The 22,003-nt window shown below is 44.1% G+C and overlaps 1 protein-coding gene across 2 annotated transcripts in view; it reads left to right on the forward strand.

Annotated features, from left to right (window-relative positions):
• The window catches only part of LOC135509246 (low-density lipoprotein receptor class A domain-containing protein 3-like), a 170,747-nt gene that overhangs the window by 91,342 nt on the left and 57,402 nt on the right, over window positions 1–22,003 (forward strand). The window contains exons 1-3 of one of the 2 annotated variants that reach the window (XM_064929740.1): window positions 13,201–14,179; window positions 19,019–19,144; window positions 19,987–20,121. In XM_064929740.1, coding sequence (XP_064785812.1) covers window positions 14,164–14,179; window positions 19,019–19,144; window positions 19,987–20,121 — 277 coding nt within the window. In that variant the 5' untranslated portion in view covers window positions 13,201–14,163. Of the gene's footprint in view, window positions 1–13,200; window positions 14,180–19,018; window positions 19,145–19,986; window positions 20,122–22,003 lie in introns of those variants that run through there. The other variant, XM_064929739.1, reaches the window with a different exon arrangement.

Here is a 22,003-nt window from a genome sequence, read left to right on the forward strand (position 1 = left end):
TATTGACTGTATGTTTGTTTTACTCCATGTATAAGTCTGTGTTGTTGTATGTGTCAAACTGCTTTGCTTTATCTTGGCCAGGTCGCAATTGTAAATGAGAACTTGTTCTCAACTTGCCGACCTGGTTAAATAAAGTGAAATAAATAAAAATATAAAAAATTTGGACTGCTTTCAATCAGAATGGTAGGAGATGACAGGTTGTATAAACTCACTAGAAGGCAGAGTTAAAGGAACATAAATGTAGTTTACTCACAATAACCATAGTGCCATTTCTACAGGAGTTGAAATTGTTTCCAAGTCCTCTGTTGCTTATTCTGACAGGGAGAACTGCAGCACTACCAGACCCTGTCTGTCAGTCTCTAAAACAGTTTGATGTTGGGACTGGAGCACTACCAGACCCTGTCTGTCAGTCTCTAAAACAGTTTGATGTTGGGACTGGAGCACTACCAGACCCTGTCTGTCAGTCTCTAAAACAGTTTGATGTTGGGACTGGAGCACTACCAGACCCTGTCTGTCAGTCTGTAAAACAGTTTGATGTTGGGACTGGAGCACTACCAGACCCTGTCTGTCAGTCTGTAAAACAGTTTGATGTTGGGACTGGAGCACTACCAGACCCTGTCTGTCAGTCTCTAAAACAGTTTGATGTTGGGACTGGAGCACTACCAGACCCTGTCTCTCAGTCTCTAAAACAGTTTGATGTTGGGACTGGAGCACTACCAGACCCTGTCTCTCAGTCTCTAAAACAGTTTGATGTTGGGACTGGAGCACTACCAGACCCTGTCTGTCAGTCTGTAAAACAGTTTGATGTTGGGACTGGAGCACTACCAGACCCTGTCTGTCAGTCTGTAAAACAGTTTGATGTTGGGACTGGAGCACTACCAGACCCTGTCTCTCAGTCTGTAAAACAGTTTGATGTTGGGACTGGAGCACTACCAGACCCTGTCTGTCAGTCTCTAAAACAGTTTGATGTTGGGACTGGAGCACTACCAGACCCTGTCTCTCAGTCTGTAAAACAGTTTGAAATGTTGCTGAAAATAGCCCTGGAAACCCTGTGGTTAAGGTGAATCTCTTGTCTTTTATAAAGTGCTGGTTGCTGCCAAACAAATCAAAGTTGTCACAAAAATATGACATTCATGCCTTTGCAAAGTTTCTTCAGGTACATGTTTAGGGCAAAGAGTCGACTGAAATCTTACGAATCCCTTTGGTAGCACGGGAGGGGGCCAGAGATAATTATTATCTTTCCTGTGCTATCCAGGATTTAAAAAAATTGTAGTCCTCCCTTAGTTCCTCATATTGCCTAAAACAAAGGTTGTTGAAACCTACGTTGTTGATGATGGTGTCAATATTGGAGTAGATGGCCAGAACCATAGGCACAAGAGAGTTGATATCATGGACACGGGCTCCTGGGTGACAGTGAACCTTGGTTGGTCCACAGACCGTAGGCAGGCCAAAATCTCTCACCATCAAGCTGCCCACAATGATGGTGGTAATGATGGAATCCAATGGGGAAACATCCTGCTGAACTGTAGTGGCCGTGGAGGAGGGTGCTACGGGGCAGCCGCAGGCTTTTGGTATACACCCAGGATCCGTGCTGACTCCCGGGACTGATAGGTTCGTCTCCAGTGGGGAAAAGCTTTTTGATAGCAGGATCGGATCTTCTCGGATAGATGGGTGGCCAGACTGCCTCTCCGATCTCCTACGCCTTGTGAGTGTTCTTCCACGGGCCGCGTAGTTGAGCTTTACATCTGTCCGTTGGATTGGGACAGATCAACGCCCCCCGACTCATCAACAGCTTTGGTATAGGAGGCATTAAAAACTGAGATTCAGTTTGCCTGGGTTACAGCAAAGTCAGTGTACATAGAAAGCAGGTTTTCCTGTTCTCACAGCCAAGCTAACAGCCGGAGGATCACTTCCCTAAGATTCTTGATGGTGGTGCATTTAGAGCAGACAATTCCCTGTCCATTTTCCAGTTCCACCTTATCTTTATCTTGTGTGGAAATCATCTCGAACCTGAACCGTTTGTGCCCAGCTGAGGATAGACACACCGGTGGGCTAGCACTGCTCGCATTAACATGCTCCATTTTCATGATTGCTAGCAACTGAATGCTACTTAACTGGAGTCCGGAACAAAAACATGCGGTCCCAGTTGTTGTAAAGGCTAACCGTGTTGGGGAATCAATAGCAGTATTAGTTAAGATTAAAAACGATTTAATGAAAAGGATTTAATAAAAACAAATCCGAGTGTAGGCTGTTGCATCTGTTGCATGATGACGTAGCTCTTGACACAAAACTCACACACACAACCACACACTCAAAAATATATATACAGTACACACACACACACACACAGACAGTCAGAAGTAAACACGTCCAGTTAATGTAGTACACACACCTCAGATACACTATGATAGATCAAACATTTTTACACAAACACACTGTGACACACACACCTCGACCATAAAAAATGAAATGTGGTGCTTATGTTGCACCAGGCTATCCTCTTCCTTGCATCCTATCTCCAAGACAACCAGTTGAAAAGTTCATCTCAGAGAGTCATACCAATCTGGCCTGTATTTCTCTGCTGTCTCTGATTTCTCTCTGCTGTCTCTGATTCATCTCTGCTTCTCTGCTTCTGCTGTTGCTCTGATTTCCCACAGCTTCTCTGCTTCTGCTGTTGCTCTGATTTCTCTCTGCTTCTCTGCTCATTCTCTCTGATTCCTCTCTGCTTATCTGATTTCTCTGATTTCTCTCTGCTTCTCTGGTCTCTCTGATTCCTCTCTGCTTATCTGATTTCTCTCTGATTTCTCTCTGCTACTCTGGTCTCTCTGATTCCTCTCTGCTTATCTGATTTCTCTCTGAATTCTCTCTGCTTCTCTGGTCTCTCTGATTCCTCTCTGCTTATCTGATTTCTCTGATTTCTCTCTGCTACTCTGGTCTCTCTGATTCCTCTCTGCTTATCTGATTTCTCTGATTTCTCTCTGCTACTCTGGTCTCTCTGATTCCTCTCTGCTTATCTGATTTCTCTCTGAATTCTCTCTGCTTCTCTGGTCTCTCTGATTCCTCTCTGCTTATCTGATTTCTCTGATTTCTCTCTGCTACTCTGGTCTCTCTGATTCCTCTCTGCTTATCTGATTTCTCTCTGAATTCTCTCTGCTTCTCTGGTCTCTCTGATTCCTCTCTGCTTATCTGATTTCTCTGATTTCTCTCTGCTACTCTGGTCTCTCTGATTCCTCTCTGCTTATCTGATTTCTCTGATTTCTCTCTGCTACTCTGGTCTCTCTGATTCCTCTCTGCTTATCTGATTTCTCTCTGAATTCTCTCTGCTTCTCTTTCCATCTGTTCTTCCTGATGGAGCTGAGGGCACTTCTCTCTGTGTGTGTGTTTTATATCTCATCTGTGATGCAGGGTCAGCCAGAATCATGTAAATACTGCCACTAACTTTAAAATAGCATTCTACAGCACACAGAAAAGAAATCAATATCTCAGTTTACTTCTTCTCTTCTCAAAGCATGGAGATAAAACATACCCTTGAAATGTCTTATTATTATTGTTTTACTGTATTAAGTACGTGCATGCAAACATCTGCAAGTTTATGCATGTGCATGTACAGTACCAGTCAAAAGTTTGGACACACCTACTCATTCAAGGGCTTTTCTTTATTTTTACTATTTTCTACATTGTAGAATAATAGTGAAGACATCAAAATTATGAAATAACACATACGGAATCATATAGTAACCAAAAACTTGTATTTCTTCAAAGTAGCCACCCTATGCCTTAACGACGGCTTTGCACACTCTTGGCATTCTCTCAACCAGCTTCCCCTGGAATGCTTTTCCAACGGTATTGAAGGAGTTCCCACATAGGCTGAAGACTTGTTGGCTACTTTTCCTTTACTCTGCGGTACAATTCATCCCAAACTATCTCAATTGGGTTGAGGTTGGGTGATTGTGGACGCCAGGTCATCTGATGCAGCACAGCATAACTCTCCTTCATGGTCAAGTTGCCCTTTCACAGCTTGGAAGTGTGTTGGGTCATTGTCCTGTTGAAAAACAAATGATAGTCCCACTAAGCACAAACCAGATGGGATGGCATATCGCTGCAGAATGATGTGGTAGCCATGCTGGTTAAGTGTGCCTTGAATTCTCAATAAATCCTCAACAGTGTCACCAGCAAAGCATCCCCACACCATCACACCTCCTCCACCATCACACCTCCTCCATGCTTCACAGTGGGAACCACAAATGCGGAGATCATCCATTCACCTACACTGAATCTCAAATTTGGACTCATCAGACCAAAGGACAGATTTCCACCGGTCTAATGTTCATTGCTCGTGTTTCTTGGCCCAAGCAAGTCTCTTCTTATTGGTATTCTTTAGTAGTGGTTTCTTTGCAGAAATTCGACCATGAAGGCCTGATTCGCAGAGTCTCCTCTGAACAGTTGATGTTAAGATTTGTCTGTTACTTGAACTCTGAAGCATTTATTTGGGCTGCAATTTCTGAGGCTGGTAATTCTAATGAACGTATCCTCTGCAGCAGAGGTAACTCTGGGTCTTCGTTTCCTGTGGCGGTCCTCATGAGAGCCAATTTCATCATAGTGCTTTAAATTTTCTAGATTGACTGACTTCATGTCTTAAAGTAATGATGGACTGTCGTTTCTCTTTGCTTATTTGTGCTGTTCTTGCTATAATATGGACTTGGTCTTTTACCAAATAGGGCTATCTTCTGTATACCACCCCTATCTTGTCACAACACAACTGATTAGCTCAAACGCAGTAAGAATGAAAGAAATTCCACAAATGAAAAAAAGGCACACCTGTTAATTGCAATGCATTACAGATGACTACTGCCTGAAGCTGGTTGAGAGAATGCCAATAATGTACAAAGCTGTCATCAAGGCAAAGGGTGGCTACTTGGAAGAATCTCAAATATCAAATATGTAGATTTGTTTAGCACTTTTTTGGTTACTACATGATTCCATATGTGTTATTTCATAGATTTGATGTCTTATTCAACAATGTAGAAAATAGTCCAAATAAATAAAAACCCTGGAATGAGTTGTCCAAACTTTCACTGGTACTGTATGTGTAATTTATGTATTGCCTGGGTTGCAAGAAGAGATGAGATAAGGGGGTGACTGGGCTTACTGGACCTGGCCCTTATAGTTGAGATTAACCCCCAGCCTTAATGAAGGGGGCACGGAGAGGTGGGAGGGAAGGAGGATGGTGAGAGAAGAAGAGAGGACGTAAAGATATACACAATACATACAGAGTGAGAAAGCGGGAGAGATGAGAATATATAGAGGCAGACAAAGTAGGAGGTGTAAAAAATGAGTGGCCATCAGTAAATCCCAGAGGGGAAGGCCTTTCCCAGAGGGATATCCGGACGATGCTGGGCTGATTGTGCGCCGCCCTATGGGACTCCCAATCACAGTGGCCGGATTTGATACAGCCTGGATTCGAACTACGTACAATAGTAACGCCTCTCGCACTGAGATACATTGCCTTAGACCGCTGTGCCAGTCACAGCCAGCTTTCTAAAGGAATATGCATTCAACATTTCTTCATCAAATCAAATTTGTCACATCCGCTGAATACAACAGGTGTAAACCTTACAGTGAAATGCATATTTACAAGCCCTTAAACCAACAGTGCTTTAAGAAGTTAAGAAAAGAAATACAAATAAATGTTGAGTAAAAAAAATATCAAATGAAAGTAACAATAATTAAACAGCAGGGGTACCGGTACAGAGTCGATGTGGTTAGTTGAGGTATTTGAGCTAATATGTACATGTAGGTAGAGTTAATGTGACTATGCATAGATTATAAACAGAGAGTAGCAGAAGCGTAAAAGAGCGGTCTGGGTAGCCATTTGATTAGCTGCTCAGGAGTCTTATGGCTTGGGGGTAGAAGCTGTTAAGAATACTTTTGGACCTAGTCTTGGCGCTTGCCTTGCGATAGCAGAGAGAACAGTCTATGACTAGGGTGGCTGGAGTCTGCGATCACGACACGCAGGTTAAAATATCAAAACAAACTCTGAACAAATGACATTAATTTGGGGACAGGTCGAAATGCATTAAACATGTATGGCAATTTAGCTAGTTAGCTTGCACTTGCTAGCTAATTTGTCCTATTTAGCTAGCTTGCTGCTGCAAGCTAATTTGTCCTGGGATATAAACATGAGTTGTTATTTTACGAGTTATTTCCTCTACCCAGACAATTAATCCACACATAAAACGTCTAACCAAATCGTTTCTAGTCATCTCTCCTCCTTCCATGCTTTTTCATCATGCAAATTATGGTGGAAAATAAGTATTTGGTCAATAACAAAAGTTTATCTCAATACTTTGTTATATACCCTTTGTTGGCAATGAGAGAGGTCAAATGTTTTCTGTAAGTCTTCACAAGGTTTTCACACACTTGCTGGTATTTTGGCCCATTCCTCCATGCAGATCTTCTCTAGAGCAGTGATGTAACTCCCTCCAAAGATTTTCTATGGGGTTGAGATCTGGAAACTGGCTAGGCCACTCCAGGACCTTGAAATGCCTCTTACGAAGCCACTCCTTCGTTGCCCGGGCGGTGTGTTTGGATCATTGTCATGCTGAAAGACCCAGCCACATTTCATCTTCAATGCCCTTGCTGATGGAAGGAGGTTTTCACTCAAAATCTCACGATACATGGCCCCATTCATTCTTTCCTTTACACGGATCATTCTTCCTGGTCCCTTTGCAGAAAAATAGCCCCAAAGCATGATGTTTCCACCCCATGCTTCACAGTAGGTATGGTGTTCTTTGGATGCAACTCAGTATTCTTTGTCCTCCAAAAACGACGAGTTGAGATTTTACCAAAAAGTTATATTTTGGTTTCATCTGACCATATGACATTCTCCCAATCTTCTTTTGGATCATCCAAATACTCTCTAGCAAACTTCAGACGGGCCTGGACATGTACTGGCTTAAGCAGGGGGACATGTCTGGCATTGCAGGATTTGAGTCCCTGGCGGAGTAGTGTGTTACTTACTGATGGTAGGCTTTGTTACTTTGGTCCCAGCTCTCTGCAGGTCATTCACTAGGTCCCCCTGTGTGGTTCTGGGATTTTTGCTCACCGTTCTTGTGATCATTTTGACCCCACGGGGTGAGATCTTGCGTGGAGCCCCCAGATCGAGGGAGATTATCAGTGGTCTTGTATGTCTTCCATTTCCTAATAATTGCTCCCTCAGTTGATTTCTTCAAACCAAGCTGCTTACCTATTGCAGATTCAGTCTTCCCAGCCTGGTGCAGGTCTACAATTTTGTTTCTGGTGTCCTTTGACAACTCTTTGTTCTTGGCCATTGTGGAGTTTGGAGTGTGACTGTTTGAGGCTGTGGACAGGTGTCTTTTATACTGATAACAACTTCAAACAGGTGCCATTAATGCAGGTAACGAGTGGAGGACAGAGGAGCCTCTTAAAGAAGAATTTACAGGTCTGTGAGAGCCAGAAATCTTGCTTGTTTGTAGGTCACCAAATACTTATTTTCCACCATAATTTGCAAATAAATTCATTAAAAATCCTACAATGTGATTTTCTGGATTTTTTTCTCTCTCATTTTGTCTGTCATAGTTGAAGTGTACCTATGATGAAAATGACAGGCCTCTCCCATCTTTTTAAGTGGGAGAACTTGCACAATTGGTGGCTGACTAAATACTTTTTTTGCCCCACTGTATATGGTGATTGGCATCTACACTTTCAAATCAAATCAAATCAAATTTTATTTGTCACATACACATGGTTAGCAGATGTTAATGCGAGTGTAGCGAAATGCTTGTGCTTCCAGTTCCGACAATGCAGTAATAACCAACAAGTAATCTAACTAACAATTCCAAAACTAATATCTTATACACAGTGTAAGGGGATAAAGAATATGTACATAAAGATATGAATGAGTGATGGTGCAGAGCAGCATAGGCAAGATACAGTAGATGGTATCGAGTACAGTATATACATATGAGATGAGTATGTAAACAAAGTGGCATAGTTAAAGTGGCTAGTTATACATGTATTACATAAGGATGCAGTAGATGATAGAGTACAGTATATACGTATACATATGAGATGAATAATGTAGGGTATGTAAACATTATATTAGGTAGCATTGTTTAAAGTGGCTAGTGATATATTTTACATCCTTTCCCATCAATTCCCATTATTGAAGTGGCTGGAGTTGAGTCAGTGTGTTGGCAGCAGCCACTCAATGTTAGTGGTTGCTGTTTAACAGTCTGATGGCCTTGAGATAGAAGCTGTTTTTCAGTCTCTCGGTCCCAGCTTTGATGCACCTGTACTGACCTCGCCTTCTGGATGATAGCGGGGTGAACAGGCAGTGGCTCGGGTGGGTGTTGTCCTTGATGATCTTTATGGCCTTCCTGTAACATCGGGTGATGTAGGTGTCCTGGAGGGCAGGTAGTTTGCCCCCGGTGATACGTTGTGCAGACCTCAATACCCTCTGGAGAGCCTTACGGTTATGGGCGGCGCAGTTGCCGTACCAGGCGGTGATACAGCCCGCCAGGATGCTCTCGATTGTACATCTGTAGACGTTTGGAAGTGTTTTTGGTGACAAGCCAAATTTCTTCAGCCTCCTGAGGTTGAAGAGGCGCTGCTGCTCCTTCTTCACGATGCTCTCTGTGTGGGTGGACCAATTTAGTTTGTCTGTGATGTGTATACCGAGGAACTTAAAACTTACTACCCTCTCCACTACTGTTCCATCGATGTGGATAGGGGGGTGTTTCCTCTGCTGTTTCCTGAAGTCCACAATCATCTCCTTAGTTTTGTTGACGTTGAGTGTGAGGTTATTGTCCTGACACCACACTCCGAGGGCCCTCACCTCCTCCCTGTAGGCCGTCTCGTCGTTGTTGGTAATCAAGCCTACCACTGTTGTGTCGTCCGCAAACTTGATGATTGAGTTGGAGGCGTGCATTGCCGCGCAGTCGTGGGTGAACAGGGAGTACAGGAGAGGGCTCAGAACGCACCCTTGTGAGGCCCCAGTGTTGAGGATCAGCGGGGTGGAGATGTTTTTGCCTACCCTCACCACTTGGGGGCGGCCCGTCAGGAAGTCCAGTACCCAGTTGCACAGGGCGGGGTCGAGACCCAGGGTCTCGAGCTTGATGACGAGCTTGGAGGGTACTATGGTGTTAAATGCCGAGCTGTAGTCGATGAACAGCATTCTCACATAGGTATTCCTCTTGTCCAGATGGGTTAGGGCAGTGTGCAGTGTGGTTGAGATTGCGTCGTCTGTGGACCTATTTGGGCGGTAAGCAAATTGGAGTGGGTCTAGGGTGTCAGGTAGGGTGGAGGTGATATGGTCCTTGACTAGTCTCTCAAAGCACTTCATGATGACGGAAGTGAGTGCTACGGCGCGGTAGTCATTTATCTCAGTTACCTTAGCTTTCTTGGGAACAGGAACAATGGTGGCCCTCTTGAAGCATGTGGGAACAGCAGACTGGTATAGGCATTGATTGAATATGTCCATAAACACACCAGCCAGCTGGTCTGCGCATGCTCTGAGGGCGCAGCTGGGGATGCCGTCTGGGCCTGCAGCCTTGCGAGGGTTAACACGTTTAAATGTTTTACTCACCTCGGCTGCAGTGAAGGAGAGACCGCATGTTTCCGTTGCAGGCCGTGTCAGTGGCACTGTATTGTCCTCAAATTGGGCAAAAAAGTTATTTAGTCTGCCTGGGAGCAAGACATCCTGGTCCGTGACTGAGCTGGATTTCATCTTGTAGTCCGTGATTGACTCTAGACCCTGCCACATACCTCTAGTGTCTGAGCCGTTGAATTGAGATTCTACTTTGTCTCTATACTGACGCTTAGCTTGTTTGATAGCCTTACGGAGGAAATAGCTGCACTGTTTGGTATTCGGTCATGTTACCAGTCACCTTGCTCTGATTAAAAGCAGTGGTTCGCGCTTTCAGTTTCACGCGAATGCTGCCATCAATCCACGGTTTCTGGTTCGGGAATGTTTTAATCGTTGCTATGGGAACGACATCTTCAACGCACGTTCTAATGAACTCGCACACCGAATCAGCGTATTCGTCAAAGTTGTTGCCTGACGCAACACGAAACATGTCCCAGTCCACGTGATGGAAGCAGTCTTGGAGTGTGGAATCAGCTTGGTCGGACCAGCGTTGGACAGACCTCAGTGTGGGAGCTTCTTGTTTTAGTTTCTGTCTGTAGGCAGGGATCAGCAAAATGGAGTCGTGGTCAGCTTTTCCGAAAGGGGGGCGGGGAAGTCGCGGAAGTTAGAATAACAGTGATCCAAGGTTTTTCCAGCCCTGGTGGCGCAATCGATATGCTGATACATTTTAGGGAGTCTTGTTTTCAGATTAGCCTTGTTAAAATCCCCAGCAACAATGAATGCAGCCTGTATCGATTCCAGTTTGCAAAGAGTCAAATAAAGTTCGTTCAGAGCCATCGATGTGTCTGCTTGGGAGGGAATATATACGGCTGTGATTATAATCGAAGAGAATTCTCTTGGTAGATAATGCGGTCTACATTTGATTGTGAGGAATTCTAAATCAGGTGAACAGAAGGATTTGAGTTCCTGTATGTTTCTGTGATCAGACCACGTCTCGTTAGCCATAAGGCATACGCCCCACCACTCTTCTTATCAGAAAGGTGTTTGTTTCTGTCGGCGCGATGTGTGGAGAAACCCGCTGGCTGCACCGCATCCGAGAGCGTCTCTCCAGTGAGCCATGTTTCCGTGAAGCAAAGAACGTTGCAGTGTGATCTGTGTTAGATATAGAAAGGTGTTCTATTTTAGAGCAGTGTGGGTGCAATAATTGAATAACATGGATTTCTAAATGTATTTTGCGATGCTCGGGCATGCGACGTGTCCGGTCTGGTCAGCATGTTAGTGTGCTTGGACAGTTTGTTGGTGATGTGGACACCAAGAAACTTGAAGCTCTCAACCTGCTCCACTGCAGCCCCGTAGATGATAATGGCGGCATGCTCGGTCCTCCTTTTCCTGTAGTCCACAATCATCTCCTTTGTCTTGATCACATTGAGGGAGAGGTTGTTGTCCTGGCACCACACGACCAGGTCTCTGACCTCCTCCCTGTAGGCTGTCTCATCATTGTCAGTGATCAGGCTTACCACTGTTGTGTCATCAGAAAACTTGATGATGGTGTTGGACTCGTGCCTGGCCATGCAGTCATGAGTGAACAGGGAGTGCAGGAGGGGACTGAGCACGCACCCCTGATCCCCCGTGTTGGGGATCAGCGTGGCGGATGTTTTGTTACCTATCCTTACCACCTGGGGGCAGCCCGTCAGGAAGTCCAGGAACCAGTTGCAGAGGGAGGTGTTTAGTCCCAGGGTCCATAGCTTACTGATTTGCTTTGAGGGCATTATGGTGTTGAACAGTGAGCTGTAGTCAATGAATAGCATTCTTACATAGGTGTTCCTTTGTCCAGATTGAAAAGAGCAGTGTTAAGTGCAATAGAGATGGCCTCATCTGTGGATCTGTTGGGGTGGTATGCAAATTGGAGTTGTTCTAGGGTTTCTGGGATAATGGTGTTGATGTGAGCCATGACCAGCCTTTCAGAACACGTCATGGCTACAGACGTGAGTGCTTCAGTTCGGTAGTCATTTAGGCAGGTTACCTTAGTTTTCTTGGACACAGGGACTATGGTGGTCTGCTTGAAACATGTTGGCATTACAGACTCAATCAGCGACCGTTTGAAAATGTCAGTGAAGACACTTGCCTGTTGTTCAGCGCATGCTCGGAGTACACGTCCTGGTAATCTGTCTGGCCCTGCAACCTTGTGAATGTTGACCTATTTAAAAGCTATGGACAGCGTGATCACACAGTCGTCTGGAACAGCTGGTGCACTCATATATGTTTCAGTGCTACTTACCTTGAAGTGAGCATATAAGTAATTTAGCTTGACTGGTAGGTTTGTGTCACTGGGTAGCTTGTGGCTGTGCTTCCCGTTGTAGTCTATAATAGTTTGCAAGCCCTGCCACATCCGAGTAGTGTCGTAGCCGGTGTAGTATGATTCAATCTTAGCCTTGTATTGATGCTTTGCTTTTATGATGGTTCATCGGAGGGCCTGGCAGGATTTCTTATAAGCTTCTGGATTAGAGTCCCCCTCCTGGAAAGCGGCAGCTCTACCTTTTAGCTCAGTGCGGATGTTGCCTGTAATCATTGGCTTCTGGTTGGCGTATGTACGTATGGTCACTGTGGGATGACGTCATCGATGCGCTTATTGATGAAGCCAGCGACATATGTGGTGTACTCCTCAATGCCATCGGAAGAATCCCGGAACATATTCCAGTCTGTGCTTGCAAAACAGTCCTGTAGCTTAGCATCTGCTTCATCTGACCACTTTCTTGTTGAGCGGGTCACTGGTGCTTACTGCTTTATTTTTTTGCTTGTAATTTATTTTATTTTTTTATTTGACCTTTATTTAACTAGGCAAGTCAGTTAACTTCTTGCGTCGAGCAATCCCGTATCCGGGAGCGTAATAATAGCCTCAAGCTCATTAGCATAATGCAACGTTAACTATTCATGAAAATCGCAAATGAAATGAAAGAAATATATTCACTCACAAGCTTAGCCTTTTGTTAACAATACTGTCATCTCAGATTTTCAAAATATGCTTTTCAACCATAGCTACACAAGCATTTGTGTAAGAGTATTGATAGCTAGCATAGCATTAAGCCTTGCATTCAGCAGGCAACATTTTCACAAAAACAAGAAAAGCATTCAAATAAAATCATTTACCTTTGAAGAACTTCAGATGTTTTCAATGAGGAGACTCTCAGTTAGATAGCAAATGTTCAGTTTTTCCAAAAAGATTATTTGTGTAGGAGAAATCGCTCCGTTTTGTTCATCACGTTTGGCTAAGAAAAAAAAACGAAAATTCCGTCATAACGCCAAACTTTTTTCCAAATTAACTCCATAATATCGACAGAAACATGGCAAACGTTGTTTAGAATCAATCCTCAAGGTGTTTTTCACATATCTATTCGATGATAAATCATTTGTGGCAGTTGACTTTCTCCTCTGAAGCAAATGGTAAAATGCACGCAGCTGGAGATTATGCAATAATTTCGATGGAGGACACCAAGCGGGCACCTGGTAAATGTAGTCTCTTATGGTCAATCTTCCAATGATATGCCTACAAATACGTCACAATGCTGCAGACACCTTGGGGAAATGACAGAAAGTGTAGGCTCATTCCTGGCGCATTCACAGCCATATAAGGAGACATTGGAACACAGCGCCCTCAATATCTGGGCCATTTCCTGTTTGAAATTTCATCTTGGTTTCGCCTGTAGCATCAGTTCTGTGGCATTCACAGATAATATATTTGCAGTTTTGGAAACGTCAGAGTGTTTTCTTTCCAAAGCTGTCAATTATATGCATAGTCGAGCATCTTTTCGTGACAAAATATCTTGTTTAAAACGGGAACGTTTTTTTATCCAAAAATTAAAAGAGCGCCCCCTATATCGAAGAAGTTAAGAACAAATTATTATTTTCAATGACGGTCTAGGAACAGTGGGTTAACTGCCTGTTCAGGGGCAGAACGACAGATTTGTACTTGTCAGCTCGGGGATTAGAACTTGCAACCTTCCGATTACGAGTCCAACGCTTCATATGCGTCTCTGTCTCTGGAGTAAAGGTGGTCAAGAGTTTTTTTCTCTGGTTATACATTTAACATGCTGATAGAAATTAGGTTAAACTGATTTGAGTTTCCCTGCATTAAAGTCCCCGGCCACTAGGTGCGCCGCCTCTGGATGAGCGTTTTCCTGTTTGCTTATGGCCGTATACAGCTCATTGAGTGCGGTTTTGGTGCCAGCACCAGTCTGCGATGGTATATAGACAGCTATGAAAAATATAGATGTAAACTCTCTTGGTAAATAGTGAGATCTACAGCTTATCATGAGCTACTCTACCTCAGGCGAGCAAAACCTCGAGACATAGTTAATCGATTTTATTATTGATTGATTGTACGTTGGCTAATAGGAAACATGGAAAAGGTAGATTACCCTCTTGGCAACGGATCCTTACAAGGCACCCAGACCGTCGTCCACAATACCTCCATCTTTTCTTCCTGCAAATGACGGGGATGAGGGCCTTGTCACGTGTCTGGAGTAAATCCTTCCCGCCCGACTTGTTGAGGAAGAAGAATGTCTCCAGTATGGGGTGAGTAATCGCTGCCCTGGTGGCAGAAACATTATGTACAAAATAAGTTACAAATAACACGACAAAACATACACAATAGCACAATTGGTTACGGGATTGTAAAACAGCAGCCACCTCCTTCGGCGCCACATATTTGATATAGCACACACTTTTCTTGACAGAAGGTTGCACATAGTGCCTTGACAGTTTATGACGTAGACTGATTTAAAATCATTGCAAAGACATACAGTGTCCAGGAGTCACTGCTCCCCTTCTACACATGTTGGTAATATCGCCTGAACGTTGCTGTGCATGATCGAAAAGTTCCATTAACGTTTCAGGGCCAAGAGAGAGCAAGGCCGAAGGCTGCTCTTTAGTGCCAACCTACTGTACATTGTTCTCCCTCAGATGTTTATTGCATTGTACAGCCTCAGACTGGGCCAGGACTCTGAAGGAGCCAGATTGATTAGTTTGATCTCCCAACCTCCTAGCAGACTGCCTCTGTCTCTGTGTGCCCTCCTTGCTTTCACCCAGACTCCATTACCCATCGATTTTCCTTCCCACACAAACGCACAGGCAAGGTCAGAGAATATCCTTTCAACTCCTCTCTCTCTCTCTCTCTCTCTCTCTCTCCTTTTATTCCCCTCCGCTCCATGTCACTCCTCACTCTCGCTCATGCATGCTCATCACGACCTGGTCCACCTGTTCTCAGAGACTTATTTTCTTATGGAGCGAGGGAGAGAAGGAAGGAGGGGCTGAGGGGGAAAGAAAATAAAGAGGGAAAGTATTGGCTGCGGAAGGAGAGGAGAAGGTTGGAGGGATGCTGTTAGGAAAAAATCTAAAGTATTTCATTAAAGCTAAAACTATCATGCTCTTCGCTGCTTAGATGCTTTTATGGCAAACATATTTGCAATTAAGAATGTTCTCTAGTGTAAGGTTTAGGAAGGATTTGAAAGGAAAAGCACTCACCCATCAAGTGTGGGTGCGTGGGTGTGTGCCTTTGCGCCAGCGGCATCATTTGGCAGGTAAAGATGGTTGTTATTCCAGTCCTCGAGTGCCTTTTTTTGCCCCAGCTAACACACCTGACTCCAATAATCACATAATCCTGATCTTCAGTTTACAATGCAAATTGATTAATCAGCTGTGTTTGCTGGGGATGGCGAAAAAGTGTGACACCAATCGAGGACTGGAGTTTCCCACCCCTGTGTAGATGACTTGGGCTAGGTACTGTAACTGCTGTTTGATTTGACATGAAACTAAGCTAGAGTTTTAATCACAGTGCTTATGTAGCTAGTGCATAGCAGTGTTTTACCACAGGTGGACTCCAATCAAGTTGTAGAAACATCTCAAGGATGATCAATGGAAACAGTTCAATTTCGAGTCTCATAGCAAAGGGTCTGAATACTTATGTAAATAAAGTATTTCTGTTATACATAATACCCCATAATGACAAAGTGAAAACAGGTGTATATATATATATATATATATATATATATATATACACATTTGCAAACATTTCTAAAAACCTGTTTTCACTTTGTCATTATGGGGTATTGTGTGTAGATTGAGGGAAAACTTCTATTTAATGCATTTTAGAATAAGGCTGTAACATAACAACATGTGGAAAAGGTCAAGGGGCCTGAATACTTTCCGCACTGTAAATGAAGCTACAGCAACAAGGTAATAACGTCTGAAGTAAATGTAGCTTGTTTTTTGCTGTTCTCTAAATGTCATTTTTGAGTTTTTAAATTGCGTAGAAATGCAGTAAATAAGCTTCAATTTCATTTTCCTGCTGGTATTGGCCTTACTTGACTGCAGGCGCATTCATTTTATTTTGTACAGCTGAGCTGAAGACCCCCACTGACTTTGGAAGCCATACAAAAAAAAACTGGGGATGTTTTTTGTAAACAACCTCTATTTAGGCTCAGAGGAGAAGGGGGAAAACTTGGCCCAGAATTAGAGAAGTTCAACTAAGAGGGAGCGCGTGATAGTAGTGGTGGAAGAGTGGGGGGAGGGAGTGGGAGAGGTTGAAGGACAATGCTCTGGAAAAGAAACAAGAATGTACTTAAATTTAGAGAGGTGGAGAGCAAGGGATTCCGGGCAACAAAAACAAAGAGAACACTTTCACAGAGGAATAAACCAGGGACATTTAATAACAGGGTCTGATTTTTTGTTTCGTAAAGCCTCTCCTCTCTCCGCTCCCCCTCTTTTACCCAAAACTATGTAGCTTCTCTAATTAACTTTGATTGGTTTTTTATGTCCTGAGAGCTGTGCTCTGCTCTGCCTGTGAAGGACGAGGTGACCCCAATGAGATGTGAATGCAGCTATAAGCACATTAACTTCCCCATTCCACACCCCTCCACCCACACACCCCCACCAATCCAGCTTCTGTGCAACTGCCTTGAAATTACCATTAATGCAATTTTTAAAACTAATTCTGACAATATAAGCTTGGATTAGACAGTGGGTATCCATACTGGTGCTACTGGGTTTCTGGGGGAGAAGGAGGAAAGGAAGCCATGACAGGGCAAGGGGCGGAAGAGCATTGGGCGAGTAACCGGAAGGTTTCCCTGGAAGCCAAAGACGTGGATGTTGATTAAAGGCTTGGGTTAAATGTGGAAGACACATTTCAGTTGAATACATTTAGTTGGACTACTGACGAGGATGCACCCCGGGTCCGGGATAAAGGGGAAAAGGAAAGGGGCCCCTTTCCAGGGGTGCATCCTCGTCTCCTGTCCTTCGTATGAGTAGATGATGAAGGAAAGGAGCAGACAAAAGAAGTGGATTCAGACTTCAGATCCATGTAGCCACAAACCAATCTTCCATCGATTTTTCATTTTTTTAGGAGACCAAAAGAAATGCAAGAAAGACATGATATGTGAGAAACAGATGCAATCTGTTTTGATTGTTTTCCACAGCAAAGTGAGAGAGTGAGAAAATATGAAGAAAAATAACAACTCAGAGCCATGTCTTTTTTCTCCGCAGAGTTTAATGAATGTGATATACCATCCATGCAGAATGGGCTTTAAGCACTCAGGGCCTCCGCTGTGGCTGTAAACAAAGGCTGTACACACACACACACACACACACACACACACACAAACGTGCACACGCACACACACACACAGGCAGACCAGACGCTCCAGTGTTGAGGGATTGCATTTCATCGAGGAGAGGAGAGAGTATGCGGGTGCTCTGCGTACCCCTCCTTCTTCCACACATAATCGCTGCAGCTTGAAAGAGCTCATAAATCAGCCTACCACAATGGATTGTAGGGGGAGAAATGTGTGCCCCTGGCATTTTAAATGGCGCAGTGCCAAGCCATGGACAGGCCAATAATAATTCTCTTTGTTATTCAAAGTGGCGAAAACACAGGGAGATGTTTGGGTGTTGGCTGGCTTAGAGATATACTGTGTACCCACTCACTACACCCCTTTCCTGTGTCAGTGATTCAGAGGGTTGAGGCCTTGCTTTGTAATGCTGGGTTTTACTAGAGCAGCCGGTTATGTATGCAGTGTCTGTGCCCACATACTAGTGGCTAACTGGTTACTGGTGGTTGCTCAACTGACTGCTGAGTTGACCATGCCACCTACAGAAGGTTAAATATAGCGTCTGATTTACTAAGCTTTTGTTTTGCATACATTTTCCAGGGGGAATTAAACTTTGAATGTTGAATAAATTATAAAGTACAGATTAAGAAGTAAAGGTTCTGAAGGATAAGTGGTTTTAGCTCTCTCTCTTCTCCTTCCCGTCCCGTCCCCCCACCAGATAGTGGATTTCTAATCTAGATAATGCGCTGAGGTTCTTTGATTTGCACGGCAGTGTCCCAGATGGACTCAGCTTGCCATAGCAAGCTTGTGTCACACTATGGGACAGACTCCCTGGGTCTAGGCAAATCCAATGCACTTCTCAAAACGCCTATCCAGGCCCATGAAAGTAATTTTCTGCTCTGGACTGAAAAGCATCCAAAGTAACCTAGTACTTTCTGGTCTGACTTCTCCCCACACGTCTCCCTGTCTGTCCTCTGCCTGGTGTAGCTACTTTCTCCACAGTGTTTTCCTCCAGAGAGGGGATCAATGTGTCTAAAGCAGGCAGCTAAAGTTAGGTGCTGCTGAGGTTAAACACACCCCTCCACCCACACACCCCCACCCCCATAGGGGTGGAGGCTCGTCAATCTCCTGGCTAGCCACTGAGATCTGGCCCTCCCTCCATCTACCCTCCATTAGATTGATCGATGGTGGATCTATACTAACGCTTCCCTCCACTTTGTTCTCTCTTTGTCTCTGTCTGCTTTCTGTCTGCTCTCCTTCCTAACTGCTTTCCATTCTGTTTCCAACCTGTAGCTCTTAAGGTGGGGGGTAGGTCTATAGAGAAAGTGCAAAGAAGTACTGCAGGACAAGTAGAACTGATAAATTCACTGACCTTTAGTATAACAGAACTACATTTGTAACATTATGTATTAGAACTCACCATTGCCAGAATGTCAATAAGAAGGATCCTTTAAGGCCATGAATGAAATGTGAGCAGCAGCCTGTAATATACAGTGATTGTCTGGTACAACCCACATCCCTCTATCCCTCCCACTCGCCTCTCACTCCTTGTCTCCCCCTCTCTCACTGTCCTGTTCTTCATCTCTCTCTCTCCTTCCTTCCCTTTCTCTCCCTCTACTTCTTTCCCTTCTTCTCATTCTTTCTTCTTTCTCATATTTCCCTCTTTTCCCCACAGCTCAACTCTATTATGAGACATTTACAACTGCAGCATCATCCATCCATAGTAATTTCTGCATTATCCTAATAACAGACGCGTCTCCCCCTCCTCTCCCTCGCTCTCTCCCCCACTCCTCTCCTCTCCTCCCCACAGCCAAGATAAAGTCCAAGTGTGCTCCGACGTTCTTTGCCTGTGCCAACGGGATACACTGTATTATCGGGCGCTTCCGTTGCAATGGCTTCAGCGACTGTCCTGACGGGAGCGACGAGAAGAAATGCAGTGAGTATCCCACAGCAACCACCTCCCATCCCATACTAACCCTGACATAATACCCCATCATGACCTTAATGTACAGTATGTCATGGAAGCCACTCTCTATTTAACCACATACACTGTGGTTTAAACACAGGTTGGTCTTCTGGACCTACTGTATGATCAGTGTTCGGATCATTTGAGAGCCAGCTTTAGCTGTAGTATATAGAAGTGGTGGATTTGGGAGTGGGCTCACATGGCTCCCTCCCTCTGTTCCTGTTTCTCTCCATCTCGGCAGAGCAGCTTCTAACGAGCCAATCACTCTCCATCGTCAGAGACACTGTGCCTAGCCTGCAGGCCCCCACGCTGATGCACATCTAATCTAGCCATTTAAATGGAACTGCGCTCCTTCCACGTGCTCTGTGCTACGAACGCCGCGCTCTGAGAACCGACCACTATGTCTCTACTGCCTAATTGTCTGGATATTCTTACAAGATAATTCAGCCTCATTCTGCTCAGGCTTGGAACAAAGGCCAAGCAGCACAAGAGTGCAAAGAGGAATCTGAAGTGTTCTGAGGTCTCTCATGCTAGTTGGATTTGTGTATCTAATCAAAAACCGAGATCAAAAGGTTTTACTGTATCTCTCGATGCAGTGTGATGCATTTGATATTTCTTTGATAAATTGATAAATTGGACCGTGTTAAAGGTTTGATGTTTCTCTAGTTTTTTTTTAGGTTTCTTCAGTTTAAGGAGCTGGTGGTTGTAAAAATTAAACAAAAGAATGCCTACAGTTTATTTATCACATACCTAACCCCTGACCTCTATCCCCTGACCTCTAACCTCTGAGCTGTGTTGTGGTCCTCTCACAGCAGGTAACCCGCTGGTGTGCCTGGAGGCCCGCTTCAAGTGTCGTAACGGGCGCTGTGTGGACCGCAGTTTCCTGTGTAACGGACAGGACAACTGTCAGGACAACAGTGACGAGGAACACTGCCTCACCACCACAGGTAAGGAGCTACACATTACATAGTAACAACCCGCTAGCTACACACCAGCTACCTGCTAGCTATGCGCTAGCTATACACTAACATGGCTACATGCTAATGGTTTCATAGTCACAAGGCACCATTATGCGAGCATCCAACATTGCCCACTAGGATTCAATACTTTGCTACCAATTGCAATCCAAGCCATCTTTGTAAACTTTAAGTCAGAAGCAAGAAGCTAGTTTGTTGTTCCTGCAGAGGAAGTTAACATGCACATGTGCCTCAATACACATCTCCCAGACCTCCATGGCCATCCTGATATAGGCCAGAGTCAGGATCCATCAGGTGGTAACCGTGTAGAGGTCTGCCATCAAGACAGATTGCAGCACGCAGAGAGGAGAGGAGAAGCTCAGGGTTATTATCCCTCTGAGCTAAGGAAGAGGAGGGGGAAATTAAACTGCATTACACACACCCACAGGCATACACACAGACACAAACACACAATCTATGCCCCCCCCCCCCCCCACCCTCTGACTTTGCCTCTCGAGAATAAGAGCAGAGGTGCTGCAGATGACAGATAAGGCACACAACATCCGTTTTAAGCCACCTGAAGTCATCCCACACTCCCTTCTTCCTCTCTACACTCCCCATCTCATGGAGTTAGAATGCTGTTTGGGTTACTTGCCTCTGACGTGTCTGATAATTACATCTAGCCTGCTCTCATAGTTTTATCCTTCCATTGTTTCATTCCTGCAGTCTGATTTAGGCCACTTGTTAGACAGCCACAGAGGAGGGCCTCTTTTTCTATTTATTCATTGGGTACTGGGTTTTTGGAGGGGGAAGTGACAAAGTGGCGAACAATGCAATATAAAATAGTGGTGAGGGAAAAAGTCAATACAGTTACATATCTAAATATTATTTTGGACGATTTTATGTTCATACTTTGATTTGTAGAAATAGAAATAAAAATACTAAAAAGTGGGAGCATTTATTTAATTTTTTGCCAAGTGGCGTTAAGGGTTTATCATACTGTTTACCAAAATGTGTACACGTATGCACAACAGTGGAATATTGGACCGTTAGCTTTCATACTTTTTAGAATTTTTAGCACAGCTCAAACAATTTCTCCAACTGTCAACACATTCAAATGACTAGAGGATACATACCTGAGACGCGTTGGTTGGGACCTGTGGGGAGGTGCTATGCATCCCCCGCAGATGGTGGTGTCAGAGCCGCGGAGCTATGACACAATGGGACACAGGAGAATCACTTATCAGCATCTATGGTCTATGATTTACACGTTACTATACCTGCGCCAAAGCTCCGGTGTTTTTCATCCGATAGCTTGTTCTCCATCCATGTTTTCAGCTATTTTATTTCCATGAATGATCAAACCAAGAATCCAGGACACTCAATTGAGTATGAAATGTTACGTTTGGTATGGTTACATAAGACAGAAGGTTACTTAAGGTAAAAACGAAAGGCGCGTGAATGGGTGGGCATAAAATGTCAACGTCTAGCCGCCCAAAGGTTCCGTGTTCGAATCTCATCACAGACAACGTTAGTATTTTAGCAACTTTGCAACTTCTTGCTACTTTTCATATACTTTGCAACTACTTCACTTTTTAGCTAACCCTCCCCCTAACCTTAACCCTTTAACCTAACTCCCAACCCCTAAACCTAACACCTAGCCTAGCTAACCTTAGCCACCTAACCAAGGTTAGCCAGATAAAATGTGGAATTCATACGTATTGCAAATTCATAACATATCATACAACTTGTAATTTGTTAAATATAGGCAGAACTTTACCAAAATGATTACTACGTTGTTTGCTGGAAATAAAAGTTTTGGCTTTGATACGGGCAATATCTTGCAAGTTCAAATCCCTGAGCTGACAAGGTA

Source organism: Oncorhynchus masou, chromosome 22 (assembly GCF_036934945.1).
Source record: "Oncorhynchus masou masou isolate Uvic2021 chromosome 22, UVic_Omas_1.1, whole genome shotgun sequence".
NCBI lineage: Eukaryota > Metazoa > Chordata > Actinopteri > Salmoniformes > Salmonidae > Oncorhynchus > Oncorhynchus masou.